General features: G+C 36.2%; 1 protein-coding gene across 1 annotated transcript in view; it reads right to left on the reverse strand.

Moving 5' to 3' along the window:
- The window catches only part of NSUN7 (NOP2/Sun RNA methyltransferase family member 7), a 60,985-nt gene that overhangs the window by 26,107 nt on the left and 12,318 nt on the right, over positions 1-22,560 (reverse strand). Inside the window, exons 3-8 of the mRNA XM_060012666.1 lie at positions 20,199-20,257; positions 19,368-19,498; positions 10,458-10,610; positions 9,934-10,117; positions 8,574-8,784; positions 358-501 (exon numbers count right to left, since the gene is read on the reverse strand). Of these exons, the coding sequence (XP_059868649.1) occupies positions 358-501; positions 8,574-8,784; positions 9,934-10,117; positions 10,458-10,610; positions 19,368-19,498; positions 20,199-20,257 (882 nt within the window). The remainder of the gene's footprint in view (positions 1-357; positions 502-8,573; positions 8,785-9,933; positions 10,118-10,457; positions 10,611-19,367; positions 19,499-20,198; positions 20,258-22,560) is intronic.

Below are 22,560 nucleotides of genomic sequence, written 5' to 3' on the forward strand. Positions count from 1 at the left end.
AATGAATCTTTTTGAGTTTCAGTTTTTTTATCTATAAAATGCTGATAAATGTTAATGCCTATATTCTGAGCTCTGGTATATGCCAGAACAGCATACTAGCATCTGTTCTGATTGCCTACATCACTCTAACTATTGAACATTTTGAATATTCCCCTTGCCCGTATCTCACAGAACTGGTATAATAAAGATTAAATGAGGTAATGGATGTAAAATACTTTATCCATATTAAGTGCTCTATATATGGTAGTTATTCATTAATCAGATGTATCTGATATGTCATCTTAATGATTTTAAATAATTTCATTTTAAAAATATTAAAATTTCAATAATTTAGAAATTAAAAGTTAAAGCAAGTACCTTCATGCTCATTTAAAATAAATTCTACTGGATTGCTAACACCCAGTCCTGAACAACGAGGTAGCAGCAGAATCACTTTAACTTTCTGTAACCTATGATCCTTTGATTCAAGGTTAATAAATGTCTCGTGAAGTATTTCAATATCTGGGAGAAAAAACACAGAAAATGTATGTAAAAATATTAATTAAAAATCTTAATCAGTATGTAATTATATCTATTTATCATTGTTCATTTTTAAATCCTCAACCCCACAAAAAGTCATTTTAATGCAGTCAGAAAAGAGGATTATTTTCTGATAACATCCTAAAGTTAATGCGTGAATTCTCTTAATAGAGTTCTTTCTCCTTTACTTGAGAGAATGATTTTGAAGTTTAAATATCTTCTACATAAAATATAATTTAAATTTTCCATTCTGAACTTCAGATTGCATTTAAAGCAGTATGGTATAGTGGAGGGAAATGGCTTTTAGAGGCAGAAATACCCAAGTTTGACTCCCAACTTCACTATTTACTATCTGTGTGACAATCTCTCTAAGCCTCAATTTCCTTATTTGTAAAATGGGATAATAAAGCCTACACCTCATCTAATTGTAGTGAAGATTGAGATAAAGCAGTTAGGCTTAGCATGGTGCCTAGTATACAGTAAATGCTCAGTATTGGTTACTTCCCTTCCGATTTTTTAACCCCTTTTATATTCTATTTTTCCCAGAAAAAAAATTTTTATTAGCATTTATATTTTCACTTAGCATTTTATAATTTTTATTTAGGCACAGTCTAAAGGTCCTCAGGGACCTTATAATTTAGTTTAAGAGTATCTGCCTTCCCTCAGGTTATAACTATCTGTGATCCTATCTTAGGGCCACCCCTTCACTTCTGCAATGGCTCCCATTCCCCTCATCTGCTGAGGAGTCGCTCTTGAAATTGCCCTACCCAACCCTTCTCTTGTCTGATCAATTCTTCTCTCTTTCTATTGTCTCTTTTGAAAAAAAAATTTTAATCAAGTGGGCCTTTTTCTTTTTTCCCCTATTTTTAACTTTTTATTGTAAAAGTTTAAACATATTATGTCAAAAATAGACATAATATGTAATAAATTCTCAAGTACCCATTATGGTGCTTCAACAATAAACCATTCATTCCCAATCTTGTTTCATCTATATCCACACCCACTTCCACTCCCCCATATTATTTTGAATCTATAAAATATTTCACCATATATCACTAAAAGATAAGAACCCCTTTAAAAATACAGCCCCATACATTTTAAAAAGTAATTTGTTATCATCAAATAATAATGGCATACAATCGTGGCTCAAATTTTCCAATAGTCTCACACTTGTCAAATTTTTTTTTATAGTTTGTTTAAATCAGGATTTACATAAGGTACATACATTGCAATTAGTTGATGTCTTTTAAATTTCTTTTTGTTTATAGGTACCCTCTCCATTTTTTCTTATCATTTATTTCTTAATGAAACATGTTTTTTTTGTACTACTAGAATTTCCCACAGTCTGGATTTTGCTAATTACTTTCCTAAAGTGTAGTTTATTAGTAGCTGGATCTTTAGAGCTTAATTAGATTCAAGTTCTTTTTTTTTCTTGGTGGGTGGGGAGCACAAAACTACTTCACAAGTGGGGTCACATTCATCCATTAAATTGCCTTTATGGTACCAGCAAAGGGGTTGCAAAATAGTCGTATTCTACTCCCGTCTTCCCTTTTTCATTTATCACCTGGAATGCTTCTAAAAGAAGAAACTTCCCTTCCTCTACTGCTTAGTTACCCAGTGGTTCCTATTCTCTCTGGTTAACTAGGTAAAAATTCAAAGGGGTAATAAACCTGGAAGTGCTGGATCATAAGGGCATGTATTTTTTCAATTTTAGTGATTAATGCTAGTTTTCCAAAGTCACTGTACAAATTTACAGTCCAACCAACAGTGTCTGAGCATTCCTAATGCTCCTTACTTTGCCAGCACATGGTACTGCCATCTTTTTAATTTTAATCATTCTGTGGATATGTGGTGGTAAGTTGTGATTTGAACTGCATTTCCTCGATTACTAATGGGGTTAAGGTACTTTTACATAAGTTTTTTTGGTATTTGTATATCCTCTTTTGTGAAATGCCTGGTCATGTCTCTTGTACATTTTCCAACTGGGCTGTCTTTTTTATTGTTAATTTGTAAGAATTCTTTGTATACTGTGGCAAAAAAAACCTCTTCATCAGTTTATATATTCCCGCTCTACAGTTTGCCTTTGTACTCTTAATGCATAGAAGTCCTTGAATTTTAAAAAATTTTACTGTAGTCCAATTTATCAATCTTTTCTTTTATGATGAGTGCTTTATGTGCCCTGTTTAAGAAACCTTTACCAGCCCCAGTCAAGAAGTTTTCTCCTATAATACATTCTAGATTTGTGTAGATGGTGTGAAGCAGGGGTCATTTTTTCCCAGCACCATTTACTAAAAAGACCTTCTCTTCCTTAATATCCTGTAGCATCAAGAGGATTGAATTGAATCAATACAGATCAACTTGGAGAAGAAACTCATCTTTATGACATTTAGTATTCCAATTCATGAACACGGTCTGTTGTTTCCATTTATTTAGGTCTTCTTTCTTTCTTTCAATAATGTTCCATAAGTTTTATGAGGAGGTCTTACACATCTTTTACTAGATGTATTCCTAAAAGTTTTACGGATTTTTGTTCATTGTAAAAGGTATCTGCTTCATTTTCAAATTTTTGTTATTGGTGTACAGAAACTGAATTTGTATGCTGACCTTGTATCTAGCAACACTGCAAAAGTCATACGTGTAACTGATTCACTTTGCTGTACAGCGGAAATTAACACAACATTGTAAATCAACCATACCCCAATAAAAATTAATTTTAAAAAGGCATACGTGAAATCTATAGTTTATAGATTACTTTGTTTTTTCCACATATATAATCATGTCACCCATAAATTAAACACAATTTTATTTCTTCCTTTCCAAACATTATATCTTCTATTTCTTCTTTTCTTTCCTTACTGTACTGCCTATGATTCCCAGTACAATGTTGATTAGAAGTGGTGATGGCAGGCATGCTTATCTAATCCCTGATACCAGAAAGCTTTAAACATACCATCAAGTATGATATTTGCTGTGTATATATATAATAAATGAATGTTAAATTTTATCAAATTTCTTTTCTGCATCTATTGAGATGACCATAAAATTGTTCTCCTATTAACATGATTACATACATTGATTTTTAAGAGTTAAACCAACTTTGTATTCCTAGAATCCAGCTTATTTATAATGTACTATTCTTATATATTTCTAAATACAGTTTGCTAATACTTATTTCAGCTAGCTAACACTTATTTTTACAAATATGCTAATGAGTGGCACTAGCCTATAATTTTCCTTCCTTTAATATCCATTTCAAGTTTTTGATATCAAGGTTATAAATTAACTGGGAAGTAATCCTTCTTTTTCTATTCTCTGAAAGAGTATTATTTCTTCCTTAAAGGACTAAAGGTTTTTAAATTTTTTGCTTTGTGAGTGGGGAGATTTTCAATTATGAATTTAATAGACATTTATATCCACTAGTTTTAAGATCTTAATAGATACAAGAGTATTCAGATTTTCTATTTCTTCTTCTGTCAGTTTTGGTAAGTTGTGTTGTTCCAGGAATATGCCAATGTCATTTAAATGTTCAAGTTTGCTCATAGTATCTTTTTATTATGTTTTAAATGTCTCTAGGATCTGTAGTAATATCTCCTTGCCCATTACTGATAACTGAATTGTTTTATAAACTTTTTTCTTGAAGAGCTGAATTAAATTAATATACTTTACCCATTTTTAAATTGTGATATATGTCTTATTATTGTTTACATATTCTAGATACAAGTCCCTTATTACATACATGATTTGCAAATATTTTCTCCCATTCTGTGGGTTGTCTTTTCACTTTCTTGATAGTGACCTTTGAAGAACAAAAGTTTTTCATTTAGATGAAGTTCAATTTATCTTTTCTTTTGTTGTGTTTAACAACACACTGCCAAATTCAAAGTCACAAAGTTTTACTCCTGTGTTTTCTTCTAGAAGTTTTATAGTTTTACCTCTTATAATTAGGTCTTTGATCCAGTTTGAGTTAATTTTTGTGTATGATTTGAAGTAAGGGTCCAACTTCATTCTTTTGCACGTGGATATCCAGTTATCCCAGCACCATTTGTTGAAAAGACTATTCTTCCCTTGTTGAATGGTCTTGGCGCACTTGTCAAAAATCAATTGACCGTAAATGTAAGATTTTACTTCTGGATTCTCAATTCTATCCACTGATCTACATGTTTATCTTTATGCCAGTCCCGCATTGTCTTGATAACTAAAGCTGTGTAGTGAATTTTGAAATCAGGAAGTGTGAGTCCTATAACTTCGTTCTTTTTCAAGACTGCTTTGGCTACTTCAGGTCCCTCGGATTTCCATGTGAATTTTAGGACAGAATGTCAATTTCTGCAAAAAAGCCAGCTAGGGTTTTTATAGGGATTGCATTAAATCTGTATTTTTTCATGGATTCTTTAGAATTTTCTATACACAGAGCATTTTACCTGCTGATTCTAGATAATGTGGCTTTATATATTTTGAGACTACGTTATTATGTACATACTTCTTAGTACTGGTATATTTTCCTGATGACTTAAACATGCTATATTTCTAGTAAGTTTTCTTGACATAACACTACTTTGTCTGTAGCTCCTTTTGTTAGTATGTTCACTGAATATCTTTTTCTGTCCTTCTAAGTTTTTTTTTTTGAATATCCTTTTATGTAAGGGGTATCTCTTATAAATTGCATTTTAAAGTTGATCTTTAAAAATCCAGTATTGATGTTCTTTGTCTTGTAATTCAAGTATTACTCATGCATATTTAATGTTTACTTATTGATTTATAAATACATATTTTTTGTAAAGTTTAATCTACCTACTTCCTTTCTATTTGTCTTGCCTTTTATACATTCCTATGGTGATTCCAATTCCATATTCCACCCCTCCCCCTTAGCTATTAGTTTTACATTCTTTTATTATTTGTTTATTGTTTGCCTCTGATATTATAACACATACCACTGACTTAATAATTTACTACTTTTATCATTTCTTAGACAAAGCAAGGATGACAGAACACATTAATTCCATTCCCTTCTCTAAACTATGTGCAATTGTTGTAATGTATTTTAATTACATATAACACAAATATTGTTAGCTCCACAAGACATTAGTTTACAGTCCCACAAGACACTAGACTACAATTATTTAGATTTACCTATGTACTAACCTTTTCCATTGCTCTTCATTTCTTCCAGCATCTACAACCTTCTGTATGAGACAATATTCCTTCTACTCAAACAATAATCTTTAGTAAACCCTTTATTGTATCTGCTGGTAACAAATTCACTCTCTTTTTCTGAGAGTATCTTTATTTCAAAGGAAATTTTTGCTGTGTATAGAAATCTAGCCTGACATTTTCTTTCTGCACTATGAAGATATTGTTTGTCTCTGGCCTCAGTTGTTTCTGTTGAAAAGTTAATTTTTAGTTTTATTGCTATCTCATCGAAGGTAATATGTATTATTTCCCTGGTTGCTTTGAACATTGTTCTTTGTCTTTCGTTTTCAGCAATTATGCTATGATGTGCCTACTATGTTTTTTACACATTTATTTTTTATTTTTTTATTTTTTAACATCTTTATTGGGGTATAATTGCTTTACAGTGGTGTGTTAGTTTCTGCTTTATAACAAAGTGAATCAGTTATACATATACATATGTTCCCATATCTCTTCCCTCTTGCGTCTCCCTCCCTCCCACCCTCCCTATCCCACCCCTCTAGGTGGTCACAAAGCACCGAGCTGATCTCCCTGTGCTATGCAGCTGCTTCCCACTAGCTATCTACCTTACATTTGTTAGTGTATATATGTCCATGCCTCTCTCTCGCTTTGTCACAGCTCACCCTTCCCCCTCCCCATATCCTCAAGTCTGTTCTCCAGTAGGTCTGTGTCTTTATTCCTGTCTTAGTCCTAGGTTCTTCATGACATTTTTTTTCTTAAATTCCATATATATGTGTTAGCATACGGTATTTGTCTTTCTCTTTCTGACTTACTTCACTCTGTATGACAGACTCTAGGTCTATCCACCTCATTACAAATAGCTCAATTTCGTTTCTTTTTATGGCTGAGTAATATTCCATTGTATATATGTGCCACATCTTCTTTATCCATTCATCCGATGATGGGCACTTGTTTCCATCTCCGGGCTATTGTAAACAGAGCTGCAATGAACATTTTGGTACATGACTCTTTTTGAATTTTGGTTTTCTCAAGGTATATGCCCAGTAGTGGGATTGCTGGGTCATATGGTAGTTCTATTTTTAGTTTTTTAAGGAACCTCCATACTGTTCTCCATAGTGGCTGAACCAATTCACATTCCCACCAGCAGTGCAAGAGTGTTCCCTTTTCTCCACACCCTCTCCAGCATTTATTGTTTCTAGATTTTTTGATGATGGCCATTCTGACTGGTGTGAGATGATATCTCATTGTAGTTTTGATTTGCATTTCTCTAATGATTAGTGATGTTGAGCATCCTTTCATGTGTTTGTTGGCAGTCTGTATATCTTCTTTGGAGAAATGTCTATTTAGGTCTTCTGCCCATTTTTGGATTGGGTTGTTTGTTTTTTTGTTATTGAGCTGCATGAGCTGCTTGTAAATTTTGGAAATTAATCCTTTGTCAGTTGCTTCATTTGCAAATATTTTCTCCCATTCTGAGGGTTGTCTTTTGGTCTTGTTTATGGTTTCCTTTGCTGTGCAAAAGCTTTGAAGTTTCATTAGGTCCCATTTGTTTGTGTTTGTTTTTATTTCCACCTCTCTAGGAGGTGGGTCAGAAAGGATCTTGCTGTGATTTATACACATTTATTTTTATTGGAGTTCATAGCACTTCTTGAATCTGTGACTTTAATCAATTTTTAAAAACTCCCAGTCCCAATTTCACATATTGTTTTTTCCCAGTTCCTTTTCTCTTCTCTTTCTGGGTTCCCAATCACAACATACCTGACATCACTGGATCACTGAATCTCATGTGTATTTTGTGGTCTCTTCCATATTAGTCATCCTTTTGTCTCCTGATGCTTCAGTCTGGATAGTTTCTTCTGACTGATCAGTTCACTTGTTCCTTCTTTTAGTTTTAACCTACTGTTAAATCTGTTTATTTCTTAATTTCACATATTGTATTTTTCAATTCTAGAATTTTCTTCTGAGTTTTTTAAAAATTATAGTTTCCAGTTCTCTGCTGAAATTCTGCAGTTTGTCATTTAGTCTCTTCAGCATATTAATCATAGTTAAAGTCCACATCTGATACCTCCAGTACCTGGCCCTTTTGTGGGTTTGCTTCTATTGCAGTATTTTTCTCTTTATTTCACTCACATCTTTCTTCTATTTTGTCTGATTTTTCTTTTTCTTGAGTGCCAGACACAGAATTTGAAAAAAATTAGGAGATAATATGAGATCCAGGATGATGTTACTTTCTTCCAGAGAGAATTTACTTTTGCCTCTGGCAATCCCAGATCACCTTAATCCAACTGGGAATTGAGATGACTGGAATTTGGGCTTCAATTCATCAGAGGACTGATCACTACCCAGGGTATACTTCTGTGCTCCAATGAAATCCTGGGTATTTACCAGTCTACCTCTCCATGTCAAGCCCTGGATTCTACTTATCTTTTCGCTCACGCTGTGAATCTGTCAAAAGATTCGTTTAGTTTTTCAGCTTCACTGAACCTATAATGAAATGTTATCTTTTGTCACAGCATGATCCAGTGGAAAAATTCTTTAAAAATAAGAAGCCTAAGGACTTAGCATCTGGTCCTAGATATTATCTTTGTCCCTTAAGAACTCCTGTGATTGTGTTCTTATTTATTAGAAGATGACAATTTCTACCAGTTACTTTAATTATTGTTTGAAACTCAAATTATGCAGTAAATGTCAAGCAATATACCAAAGTGCCAATATATTAATTTAAACTGCAGTTGTTTAACCAATATTAAGTAACAAGAACAGCCTGATATAATACAGATTAGTGGGGATTTTAGGAGTATAGTTCATATATAGAGTTTTATATTACGAGAGATAACAAATTCAAATATTTTTAACATTTCTAAATCTTACAGAACATTACCACCAAACAAATAAATATTTGTACATACTTTTACATCCCATTTTTGTGAAAAGGTTCTTCAGGTCAGGATCCTTAGTCTGTGATTGTACTCCACACACAAATATTTTTGAGGCATTATTATTTGTTAAGACTGACATATGGGCAACTGTGTACCACGAACCTGTATTGACCATTAAGATATCATCATCCATATTTAATAAAGCCTTCACAGAATGGACAGCGAGACTTCGAGATTTGTCCTACAAGATAATGGTACAATTAGAATTTCGAAGGGTTTGACCAGAAGCATGTACTGACTTCTTTTTGCCTCAGGTAAAACAAAGTATTGGCAGAAATTCTGAAGAGATACCTAACGCATTCGAGTTTAAAACATCTTAACATATGTTAAAATATAAACTTAACAAAGATAACTGATATAAACTGATTTAAAACAATACCCTAACTTTGTTTAGCCTAAATTATGACTGTGATCATTTAACTTTTATACAGTGATAAGGCAATGCCAAAATCCCCAAAATGTGATTAATAGACTACTGATGTCCTGCCTTAGCTCCCATTCTTAAGCCTTCATGAAAATGCACCCATTTGCTACTGCCATTCTTTCTTCCCCATTACACTGTCATCTAAATGGCTGCTAGTTCACAGAGATTAAAAGTAAGATGGTTGACAAGCTTATAAAAGGGGGCTGGACAGATGAGTTTCTGCAACTGATCTCAGTGCTCAATAAGGTGTCACAACAAAATAAGGCCAAGAGACTCTGCCCAAGAATGCACGTACTATGAAGGGATAAACCTTACAAAACTAAGGTGAATCTGAGGCAAGAATTGAAATCTAAGCACATAAAAATTAATTTAACCTGATTCCTTTTAATTTCTCATTCTATTGAAACCACATTATACCTCACATTCTCTTCCTGCATTGATAGCCGTTTATATATACACATCTTACAAATCAAAGCTGTAGGAATATAGTAAAGAGATAATGGGAAAGTATTACACATTGCGTTTTCAAATGCAGGATGGCACTAGCATCTTCCCCAGAAATGGAAAGAAGAAAAGGAATCATTGTGCCTTCTCTTGAATCCTCCCTTGGGAGAGAAAAATATAGCCTTTTAGCTGTAGGCAATAAGAGTTCCCCCATCTATGGTGTGTAGGAAGAATATGTTCTTTATAATATGCCCACTTCACATGGGGCAAAGATGTCAAAGTATAAAATGAAAACTGGCTGTAGGGGAATTAATTTTATTCAAGGTGAAAATTAGGCCTTATAAACTTCCTTGATAACCTATACAAAATATAACCAATTTGTTAGGTTTTATTTTTAAGTGGAGGAATTCTCTGGGTGAACAGGATTACTGAGAATCACAATGAAAGTAAGTGTTAGTTTACCTGAAATACAAGTTTATAATCTTTGAAAAGATCTATATTTAGAAGATCACTTTTAAGATGAGATGGAAAAATTAAGACATCATAGCAATGTTGATCCACAGCAAAGACTTTATTATGAACATGCAACACAGATTTGACTTTATTATAGCCTTTTTTCTTCAAACTATGATAAACTTCTTCAGGGCTGTAAAGATATAACATTACGTTTTAATTACAAATATAACACATCAAAAGTGTATTTAACACTAGAATCTTTTTCCTACAATAAATAAAAATATCACTGCAAATATTGCATCTAATGGAACTTATAATTTTAGCCAACAATAAGTTGAAAAACAGAGACAAAAAAGTTAACACATTTATGTAATTACTTTTGGTAATCTGGTGATAAAATCCTGAACTAAACTATGATTCCCCAATCACTCCCCCAGATGAGCCCCCCATCCATTAAAAAGGTAATACTTCTTATCACATTATTTTGAAAGGCAAGTGACTTAAATAAAGAATTTGATTAGAAATCTTACCTGATTTTACACGTATTTATCCAAGCATAAAGTGGCAAAGTTGAGGCCCTTAGTTCCTGGTTCCTAACTCTTTCTGGAAGAATGTGGTAAATTGAAAGGGCATCATGTTTGATTCGACATCTTGCCAATGCCGCAGCCAATTTTGTCTTAAAACTAGAAACAGAAAATCCATTCTTGGTAAGTACTGCATTGAAGACAAGACTATCAATTTTCCACTAGAAACATTAACAATTAGAATTTTAACAAATACTTCTATAATTCTATTTCAAATTTTTGAAGTCTAAAATTAAAATTTGCCATATTTAAAAATGGAAATCCAATAATCCTGCTTCTTTTCTTCAGTTTTTGATGTCTCTGTATAGCTGTGTATCTCCTCAAATATTTTCTTTTTAAAAATTTATTTATTTATGGCTGCACTGGGTCTTCGTTGCTGCACGCGGGCTGTCTTTAGTTGTGGTGAGCGGGGGCTACTCTTCATTGTGGTGTGCGGGCTTCTCATTGTCATGGCTTCTCTTGTTGCGGAGCACGGGCTCTAGGCACGCGGGCTTCAGTAGTTGTGGCACACGGGCTCAGTAGTTGTAGCTCGTGGGCTCTAGAGCACAGGCTCAGTAGTCGTGGCACACGGGCTTAGTTGCTCCGCGGCATGTGGAATCTTCCCAGATCAGGGCTCGAACCCGTGTCCCCTGCATTGGCAGGCAGATTCTTAACCACTGCGCCACCAGGGAAGTCCTCCTCAAATATTTAAAACAATTGCTGGCTGAGAGACAAATTTTATGTAGTGAAAAAGGTGTAGGATTTAGAGTCAGACAAACGAAGTTCAATTCAGGCTCTGGGGCTTCCCTGGTGGCGCAGTGGTTGAGAGTCCGCCTGCCGATGCAGGGGACACGGGTTCGTGCCCCGGTCTGGGAAGATCCCACATGCCGCGGAGCGGCTGGGCCCGTTAGCCATGGCCGCTGAGCCTGCGCGTCCGGAGCCTGTGCTCCTCAACGGGAGAGGCCACAACAGTGAGAGGCCCGCGTACTGTAAAAAAAAAAAAAAAAAATTCAGGCTTTGTCACTTACTAGCTGTGTGACCTCAGGTGTGATACTGAATCTCTCATCAGCCTCAGTTTTCTCATCTGTAAAATGTGATCAGCTCACCTTGCAATTAATGTGGTGATTAATGTCATGTGTGTAAAATACTTAGCACAGTGCCTAGCACGTGGCAGGCCCTCATTATAGGTCAGTTATTATTATCAGAGATGGCAACAGTGTACTCTTGATAAGATAAGAACTTTCATGAATATGTATCAAGTCCTTCCCAGTTCTGACTATCCCATACCTCAAAATTCCAAATAACAGAAAAGAAAAACAAGAACTGTTTAGCATAACCATGAAGACCCAATGATTTTTTTTTAATGTCATAGCCCAAATTTTTAATAAATGAGAATACAGGACTTACTCTTGACCTATATTCATAGCATTTTCACAACAGGAATCTAATTGAATAATAAACCTCAAGGATAACCTTGAATGAGAAATGAGGAAGGGATGCCACAAAAAGTCAAGTTCCTTGAGAATGGTGTATGTGGCTGCAGAAAGCTTAATACGATAGAGACAGAGAGCAAGAGCGGGGGGGGGGGGAGGGAGAGAGAGGGAGGGAGGATGAGAACACAGGGGCACTTTGGGTGGGGGTAGAGGGGAGGGTTATCAAACATTAAGCCTTCTGGGACTATCATAGAATTAGATTTGTGGGAACTTCCCTGGTGGCACAGTGGATAAGACTCCATGCTGCCCATGCAGGGGGCCCAGGTTCGATGTCTGGTCAGGGAACTAGATCCTACACGCATGCCACAACTAAGAGTTCGCATGCCACAACTAAGGAGTCTGTGCGCTGCAACTAAGACCCAGTGCAACCAAATAAATGAATTAAATTAAATTTTAAAAAAGAATTAGATTTGTGTAGTGCTATGTCCTAATGTCATAGAACTACAGCAAGGGACATTAAAAATAATTATATATTAATGCACATCAAAGAATAAATTAATATAAAGGGGATGAGTTACTGTTCTATATTATACACTGAGATGTTTCTGAGAACAGACTATTTTTGACTAAACAGTCCTTCCAAATACCTACATAGTTCGAATTTACCGTAATAAATGCTACTGACAATTATTCAATCATTAAATATAAAGATCAGAGATGTGAAGCCTAGAAAAATGTATGTGTTGTGTATATACAGGGAGTATAGGGAGAAAAGATTTTCCAAAACCCAGATAGCAAACATTTTGGACTGTGAATTTTAATATAATTTAATCATATAAAAAGTAACTTGAAGTATATGTACAGTTATAAAGATTCTTATATAAACATACAGTATCAGATTGAGGACAAAGACCAAATCCAAATGCTATTAGGATAACCAGATATATCACTTCCATAAATAAAATATCCTGTGATTGCTAAAAATACTTCCATAGCTTTAAGGTAGACTGCAGTGATGAAAACGGAAGCAAAAACAGCCTTTCCCAACATTCTTGATCCAGAACTCCATCTCCTGCTACAATTTGTGTTATGGCAGAGAGTTGCTTAATTATCTTTTTATCAGCATCCCTGTTATACATGTAGCCAGAGCTTTGTTTCTGTATGTTAAATTGTAGTTATATAATTCCTAAGCTTAAATCTTAAATGAACCCATTAGCTACAGGCCAGAATCCAAACTCTTTATCATGACACACAAGGATATTAATAATTTAACCTGAACCAACTCTTCCTTTCTCAATTCTCACCACTCACATCCATAAACCTACCTCTAGTCACACACTGAGCTATTTACCACTCTTGCTTACATGCCACATCCATTCCCCTCTTTCTCTACTTTGCTGTTCCTCTCTCTCTCCAGCCAGTATGGTTTGGACTCTGCAATCAGATTACCTGGGTTCAGATTCTGGTTCCACTAATTACTAGCTATGTGACTTTAGACAAGTTACTTAGCTTCTCTAAGCTCTAGGAATTAAGAAGTAGTATCTAACTTATAGAATGGTTGCAAAGATAATTTTGCATGTATTTAAAGTTAAGTTATTCAAGAAATGATAATGATTAATATGCTTATTCTTTTTTTTTTTTTTTTCGGCTGTGTCATGTCTTAGTTGAGGCACACGGGATCTGCATTAAGGTATGTGGGATCTTTCGTTGAGGCACAGCTTCTCTCTAGTTGTGGCGTGCGGGTTTTCTCTTCTCTAGTTGTGGCGTGTGAGCTCCAGAGCGTGTGCGCTCTTTAGTTGTGGCACACGGGCTTAGTTGCCCCGCGGCATGTGGGATCTTAATTCCCCGACCAGGGATCGAACCCGTGTCCCCTGCAGTGGAAGGCGGATTCTTTACCACTGGACCACCAGGAAAGTCCAATATGCTCATTCTTTTATTACTAGTATTAATCAAGTACTGTTATCAGACCTGAGCTATAAAGATTAAAAGATAGTTTCTACCCTTAAGTAATTTACAATTAGGTGGTAAAACAGACATATAAACAAATAATTATAGCTCAACATGGTTAATGTTATAAGATACATAGATAAAGAAGAGAGTAAATGTATTGGAAGAAGAACAAAATCAGCCTAAAGGGACTTCCAAGAGGAGAAACCTGAACTATTAAAGGAGGAGCAAGAATTTTCCAGACCACAAGAAGAGAAAAGACATACAGACAGAGGGCAGAGTACTGTAAAAAATGGAGATGTTAAACAGCAAAGCATATTTACAGAGCAATGTTTCCATTTAGAGCAGAAACCTACAGGTTTCTATTCTAAGCACCACTTCCCTTCTGGGAATAGAAACTTCCCCTCTTACGAAAAATGTTCCTCTCCTCCCTCCGTTCATATAATTTTCTTGGGAGGTGTTCCTAACTGACTCTGTCTCCTTGACCACAGTTGATTGGGAGAGGGTGAGCACTTGACCCAAACCAGAGTCAAGTGAATTTTTGTGTGTAGCAACCGAGAGTCAAGCCAGTCTTTCTAGTTTTCGTGCTGTGTACGATGTAAAGCTCCTGAGTAGTCAGCAGCCAAGTTTCCCATTCTATGAACAGAAGAAAAGATCCAAGAATGAAGGTAAAGCACACAAAGAGGCAGAGACTAGAGTCGAAGAGAGCCCTGATGATACTTGAGCCACAGGATTTAGTTAGTAGAAGCGTAGCCACATCAATGTCTTTCCTGCAAGTCTCATTGTTCAATTCTTCCGTGTGATACCTTATAGTAAAATTTCTCTTTTGTCTAATCTAGTTTGAGTTGGAGTCCTGTGTGTTGTCAAAAAAGAATCCTACCTAATACAAAAAAGGTTTTACTCCGTTTTGGCTTCAAATTTTCAGAAATTTTATCTAACAATAAACAAAATATTTCAAGTTTTTTTTGTTGTTGTTAGTTTGTTTTGCTTTTTGTTTTTGTTTTGTTTTGTTTTGGCCACACCACATGGCTTGTGGAATCTTAGTTCCCTGACCAGGGACTAAACCCAGGCCCTCCGCAGTGAAAGTGCCAAGTCCTAACCACTGGACTGCCAAGGAATTCCCAAAATATCTCAAGTTTTGGAGTGCCATTAGTAATGCCTAACACAAAAGAAATATGGTTCTCTTTAAATATAAATTGAATATTTTCTTAATGCCAAAGGATAATCTTCAGTGAACTGTTTGAATTTCCCATACAAATATAAAATCAGACATCATACTGACAACTGTTTCAGAATATTCACTAAGTAAGTGAAATGGGCTAAGAGTTTCCAAAGAAGGGGTGGAGAGAATATGAGAGACAAAAACCCATGAACAAGTGTTTAGGAAGCATTTCAGCAAATGAGAAACCCTGGAGTATTATGTGAATGAGAAAACTGAGGAATAGAAGAAAAGGGATATATCCAAGCAAAAGTGATTTATCCCAAAAATCCATGGATGGTTTTAACATTCATAAATCATTCAATGTGAATTACCTTACCACATTAATAGAATAAAGGAGAAAAAGGGCTTCCCTGGTGCCGCAGTGGTTTAGAGTCCACCTGCCGATGCAGGGGACGTGGGTTCGTGCCCCAGTACAGGAGGATCCCGCGTGCCACAGAGCAGCTGGGCCCATGGGCCATGGCCACTGGGCCTGCGCGTCCAGAGCCTGTGCTCCGCAACAGGAGAGGCCACAGCGGTGAGAGGCCCGCGTACCACCCCCCCAAGAAAAAGGAGAAAAAAATGATCATTTCAGATGTTCATCCCAAAACTCTGATCTCTGTTTTCTTACTTTAGTAAGACTACAGTTTTCCTCTTGAGATCCTCCTTCCTGCACTGCAGTTGGAAAGTACCTGTAGGTATATAGCCAGGACTATTCTAGGGCTCACCTCATTTGTCTTCATTCTCTCAAGGATCAAAATTCTGTGCTGCTTTTTGTCTAATGTCCAAAATATTTGCCTCATATATTTTGTCCATCTAGTTGTTTACAGGAGGAATATAGCTTGATCCTAGATACTCTGTCATGACTATATAATCACTTTTTTAAAATATCACTTTACCTGCCATATGGAACAGATTGTGAAAAAGTAAGAGTTACAGGCAGGGAAGGAGGACTACTATTGCAGTAGTCCAAGTGACCCATTATAGTGGCTTGGATTTGAACAGCAGGAGTGGAAATAGAAACAAGTAGACACATTCAGCATGTTTTCCAATTGGAGTTACAGAACTTGATGTATTAGGTGTGGTATGAGCACCGGGGAGGGGAGGAAAGAGGAATCAAGGATGATATCTAAGAAGCTGGTGGTGCCTTAATTGTAATGGGGAAGGTTTCAGGACAGTTTTGGGTGGTTTGGGAGGATGGACCACTAAGTCTTTCTTCTCCTGCCTCTCTACTCTTTCACTGCCCATTCCCCAATTCTGCCTCACCAAAGCCCAACAAATTATTTGGCAGAATCAGATTCTTGGGCTAGTGTAAGGCGGGGGGGAGTAAGAAAGGAAGAAGCTGTGGTCTCCTTTTATTTAACCCAGTCACATAGTATTTAAAATATAGTTGAATTTTGTACAAGGAATGAGTTCTTAAAGAACTTGCATATGTCAAAAATGATAATAGGTGTCATCTTGGATTATATCTCTAAGGCTATGAACAAATGAAGAAAAAGATACAAGTTGGACTAGTAAGAACCTACTGTATAAAAAAATAAAAGAAAAATTTTAAAAAAATATACAAGTTGGTAGAGTGATAAAATACAAGGATCTCTGGAAGAGACAATAACAACAAAGATCAAACAATTTTCATAAGGAGGAAATAATTCTCATTCAATTTCTTGCTAAATAATTACTTCTTTCACCTCTTAGTCTTAATCTTCTTGGTAGAAGCATAACTAAAGTATACTTCAAGCTTACAATGATTCTATTTCCCTGGGGACAACAGTGCCCAGCCCCAAGCCACAGATGATCTACAGATGTTGGCCTCTACCATTCTGTCTCAGTTCAGAATTCTGCTCCATTGGCTACGGGGGATTGGCCCAGGGGAATGCACCTGACCTTCATGGAGCCAATCAAATTCCCAGGGGAGGGATTATAATTTAGAATTGGGGTTAGAGACAGTAAGTTAGTCTAAGTGAAGAAACTAACATACAACTGTAACAAGTAAGCTCAAGACGTGGAGTGCAATAGTAGGGTTTTCTCCATGTAGACTAGAGAAGCAGAGAAGGCAGATCTGCAGAGGAAAAGAATGAAGCAGATATTGAGAGAAGCAGAGTTAAAAAGATAAAGAGACAAAGCAGCAGAGATAAAGGTCCTAACATCTTTCCAGCTCCTGCTTTCATCCTCTTCCTGATTCTCTGAGTTGCACGAGACATTCCAATACCTTTATAAGAACATTTTCCATTTTGCTCAGCCTAACTGAAGATGGCTTCTATTACTTGAAAGCTGAGACTCTTGATTAAAACCCTTTAGTGTTATCTTTATACATGTATTTTCTCAGCATGATTTTTATCATTATACATGGATTTTTTTCAGTGTTATCTTTATATAAGTATACTGCACTACTGTTCTCTGCAATTCAATCACTAAATACACGCATTTCTCCTATAGCATATTATGTATTGAGTATAGCATGAATTGGGTATGAAATAACTTATTAATGTGGGAATAAGATCTGCATTATATGAAGCTCTATTGGTTTGGGTAGGGGGAAAAACTGCACTGACAGCTTCTCGCCCTGACAAGAATGCAACCAGATGTGTGTCAAGGCAGGAGGTAGCATGGTATGCATTATGGGGAAAGAGAAAACTCTGGAGAATCAGGAACCTAAGACAGTAATATCTTCTGGTTCCTCTGGCCTCCTGAGCCATGACCTTTGCTTGTCCTATTTCCTGCCTGGCTTGCTAACATTCTCAGCTAAAAATCTGCTGCTCATGAAACCACAGTCTGGTCTTTCTTACTTGGTTGGAGCCCTGTGGCTTTCCTAACCTCAGCTCTCATTATGCTCACTGAGACTAAGTTGAGACTTCCATGAACATCTCCTGAGTCCTGACCAACTCAAACAGAAACTGACAGCAGCTCAGGAAAGCTGAAACTCAGAGCCTGTCCCAGAGCATACTGCCCCACCAACTTTTCTCTGATGTATCTGCGCCCATCGTGGGTGCCCATCCTCAGAGGCAGGTTGCCCGGTACTGGTATGGGTGAAGTAGTTGTCCAGAAACCTGTGCAGTAATCAGGGGCAAGATCCTTACTTACCTAACAGAGAGGGTACATACATCTGATTGCTTTTGCTTTTCTCCATCTCCAAATTTCTCATGGCTACAAATGACATGAGATATGACTATGTCATATCTTTCATCTTCTAGAGTACTTTAGCCACCACTCACTATCTTAAGTGGAAGGAGTAGTAGCATATAAATGCTTAAATCCTGGGCTCTAGAGTCAGCATTCCTGAATGTGTATTCTGGCTACTCCCCTTTCTAGCTCTATGGCATTAGGCAGGGTCCTTTAACATGTCTGTGCCTCAGTTTTCCCATGTGTAAAAATACAGGTTGGTAACAATATCTACCTCAAAGAGTTGTTATGTAAAGAGCTTCTTATAACAATGATTTATACATATTAAGTGTTCAATAAAGGTAAGTTATTACTATAACTCCATTATGTGAGTCCTCTGGTCTCAACCTTCAATACTGTAAGTGAAACTGCTTGAGTTTCCCATAATAATAACATGACATATGACAACTGTTGCAGATTATTCACCTGGTAAAAATCTTCCTACAAGATTGCTGTTGTTGCTATATTGTGCTTTCTATTAAGGTTCAACGATGTAATAACAAAAGCCCTAACAACAGTAGCATTTAACACTGATTGACTATCTACTAAGTGCCTGACTCTAAGCTCAGCATTTTATATAGTTTATTTACTTCTTCCAACCACCTTTTTAGGTAGATGCTATTATTATCCCCATACTAGGTTTCTGTTGATATTTAGGATAAAAGGAAAACAAATTTAAAACATGTTAGTTTTGTTCTTAACTACTAACATGAAGTTGTAGATTTTTTTTTTCAACTTGGAAGAGTGATAGGTTCTTATCTACTGTTGGAATTTTCTTGTTTGATACATGTTAGATTTTTTTTAAAGAGCTATAAACAAAGCCAGGTAAACAAATAATAGCAGTTTCAAATGAAGTGTAACTTAAGTACGTGCTAAAAATTGTCAGGAATTTTTCATCATTTTCCAAATACTTACAAGTTGTATCTTACAATTCAAGCTTTGAAAAACAACTTGAATTTAAGCAGAATATTTACCCTGTTCAAGATTTGTTTGTAAAGGAACTCAAGAAACTTATGAACTTTTATATTTTTTCTCTATAAAATTTTAACAGTTATCTACACATTATATTGTATACAATTTCACCAGTGAAAATACCAATAATGATTTCATATAAAACACTGTTTTCACCTTTACAATTACCTGTTAAGAAGGTTCTCAACTTCTAGAACTTCCGCTACAGACTCTTCATTATCAGAAATGAGACGAGCTTGAAATTTTCTATCTTGGAAATCATACAGCATCACAATGATAAGACTGTTCAAATGATCTGGCTACCAAGGGGAAACACACATACAGAAAAGCATACAAACAATATCTAATAGCAATATTTTCCATTCCATTGTTTTTCATAAGAGAGCAGTCATAAAAATATGACTATTTTTACATAGTCTGGTTGAATTGGGAGATAGAAGAGGACTGCAAAGGGACTTCCCTGGTAGCACAGTGGTTAAGAATCCACCTGCCAATGCAGGGGACACAGGTTGAACCTTGGTCTGGGAAGATCCCACATGCCGTGGAGCAACTAAGCCCGTGCACAACTACTAAAGCACGCACTCCTAGAGCCCGTGCTCCACAACAAGAGAAGCCACCGCAATGAGAAGCCCACGCACCACAACAAAGAGTAGCCCCCGCTTGCTGCAACTACAGTGCCCGTGCACAGCAACAAAGACCCAACGCAGCCAAAAATAAATAAATACATACATACATACATAAAAGAAAAAAAGAAAAGGACTGCAAACTAGAAAAAAAATCCAATAAAAAATAAACCTTTCAAAAAGGACAATTTTTGGCAGATTCATCAAAATGAAAGGAGTAGGATCTATATTAGAAGCCTTAGAAGTATGAGAGTTAAGGACGTGTTCTGAAGAAGTCTCAGCATTAAACAAACTAGTTATTTAAATCTGAAGGCTTTTTAGTAGTTTCTAATTAACAACCACGAAACAAGTAATTATGTAAAAGTTATACACTTACTATTATGGTGCTTGGGAAGATATAGCTGTCTATTAACATAGTTTCCAAAATATCTTGAACTACAAGACAAGGAAAATGTCTGTTACTGAAAACTCCAAAGCTGAAAATGAAAATTTTGGAATCAAAATACACTTTGGACAATGCTATAAAATACTTTTACTTTCATATCTAAAACATACCTAATTCTTGATAAAGATTCAAATTACAATGACATGATGAAATATTTGTAATCTTTATGAATCCTGGACCCCTGTGACTCAGGCTCCACACGGAATCACAGTCAAAGGAGCGTTATCTGAATAGCTGAAGTAGTAATAAAGGAATTCCAACCTTTAATTTATATCCCTTGAAAAACATTAAAGAGGATCTAATTTATGATGTCTTATCCTCTTTATGTTGTATATTGTTGGATTCAATTTGCTAATATTTTATTATACAGGGCACATGAGTCTCCTTTCGTTATAACTACTTAACTATATATATATATATATATATATATCTCATATTACAAATGCTTTAATAAACATAGATTTTTGTTCTATGTTTATGTTCATGAAGGATATTTGTCTATAATTTTTTTTCATAATATCTTTGTCAATGTTGGTATCAGGATTTAAACTCTGGAAGAGTTTGTGTTAAATTGGTGTTATTTCTTACTTAAATATTTGGTAGAACTCACTAGTGACGACACTGATAAGATGACATTTAATCTAAGTCCCAAATGACAAGGAGTTAGCCATGTAAAGATCCGGAAGAAGAGAGCATTCCAGGCAGAGGGATAATTGCAGAGGTACTAAATGAAAACACATGAACACATTTTAAAACCTCCACAGGGCACGCGAGTGTTCTTCTGTTATAACTACTTAAGTATATATATCATATAACAAATGCTTTAATCAGTTAACAGGGAGCTAAGACAGCTTCAATTCATTCAACATTTATGGAACATCTCCTATATACACAATACACACTGAATTTCAGTTTTTATCTGGGGGATGGGAAAACTAAAAAGAACTGACAAACTTGGGAGCACAGACTCCAGTTTTCATAGGAAATCTTTCAGGTATCATTACCCATATTTTAGCCACCAATTGTGGCTGTATTGTACAAGGCAATATCCCCATTTCACTTACAAGGAAAATGAAGTTTACAGTTTCACACCCTTAGTACTCACAAACCAATTCCTATCTACTTCACAGTTTCTCAGCATGAGTCCCAATTTTTGTCACAGAAAATATACTTGTCATAAGAATGAAGGACTTCTGGGCTTCCCTGGTGGCGCAGTGGTTGAGAGTCCGCCTGCCAATGCAGGGGACACAGGTTCGTGCCCCCGTCCGGGAGGATCCCACATGCCGCAGAGCGGCTGGGCCCGTGAGCCATGGCCGCTGGGCCTGTGCGTCCGGAGCCTGTGCTCCGCAATGGGAGAGGCCACAACAGTGAGAGGCCCGCATACCGCAAAAAAAAAAAAGAATGAAGGACTTCTAAGATAGCACACCTGCATAGGCTATAGAACTTTGAGCAATGGAGTTGCTGGACTCCTAAAAATAGGAGCAGTAGAATGAAGGAAAAGAAGACAGAACATGATTTTGCCAACACTGCATTTTTTTCCTAGGGCTCCTGTCAAAACTGACAATCTCTGGGCTGTCTCTAATATTGTGCAGAATGCATTGCCTTTATATAACTATAGTTTACAGAACATTCTCACATAGCAATATCAACATTAATTATGTATGCTCTAGATAGTGCTTTCTATGTGCTAGACACTGTTCTAAATGCCTTCCATATATTAATTCATTTAACCCTCACAACCCTATGAATTAGGTACCATTATTATCCCATTTTATAAAGTAGGAAATGAGGCACTGACTGGTTAAGTAATATTTTCATAGTCACACAGCAAGAGTCAGATCAGGGACTCAAACCCAGGCAGTCTGGCACCCAAGTGCACGCTCCTCACCACATTATGCTGCCTATCCTCTACTCACTCTTACAACAAACCATACTGGCTAAATAAAACATACTGCTAATGACTGATGTGGGTTATCAGGACTTATTTGAAGATAGCAAACCTCACCTATCCTAGTTCAGCACAATAGCTCCAATTATCCCTAGTGCCCCACTAATTAAAGCCTCTTCTCTTTAGTCTGCTGAAGGGAACTCTTAATCCTCATTCCTCATGTTTCCAATGCAGAAGGCCTTCCCTAGAGAAACACCCTTGGACTCTCTCCCTACCCCTTACTTATCACTCCATGTGAAAAGAAAATTGAATTTATTTAATTAGTGAATTTGGAAGAATGAACAGGGGCATATATCACTCCCTCCCCCTTCCAGTCTTTGTCGGCCAGTGTTTCTGCAGGAGGTG

The sequence above is a fragment of the Delphinus delphis genome, chromosome 5, assembly GCF_949987515.2.
Source record: "Delphinus delphis chromosome 5, mDelDel1.2, whole genome shotgun sequence".
NCBI classification, from domain to species: domain Eukaryota; kingdom Metazoa; phylum Chordata; class Mammalia; order Artiodactyla; family Delphinidae; genus Delphinus; species Delphinus delphis.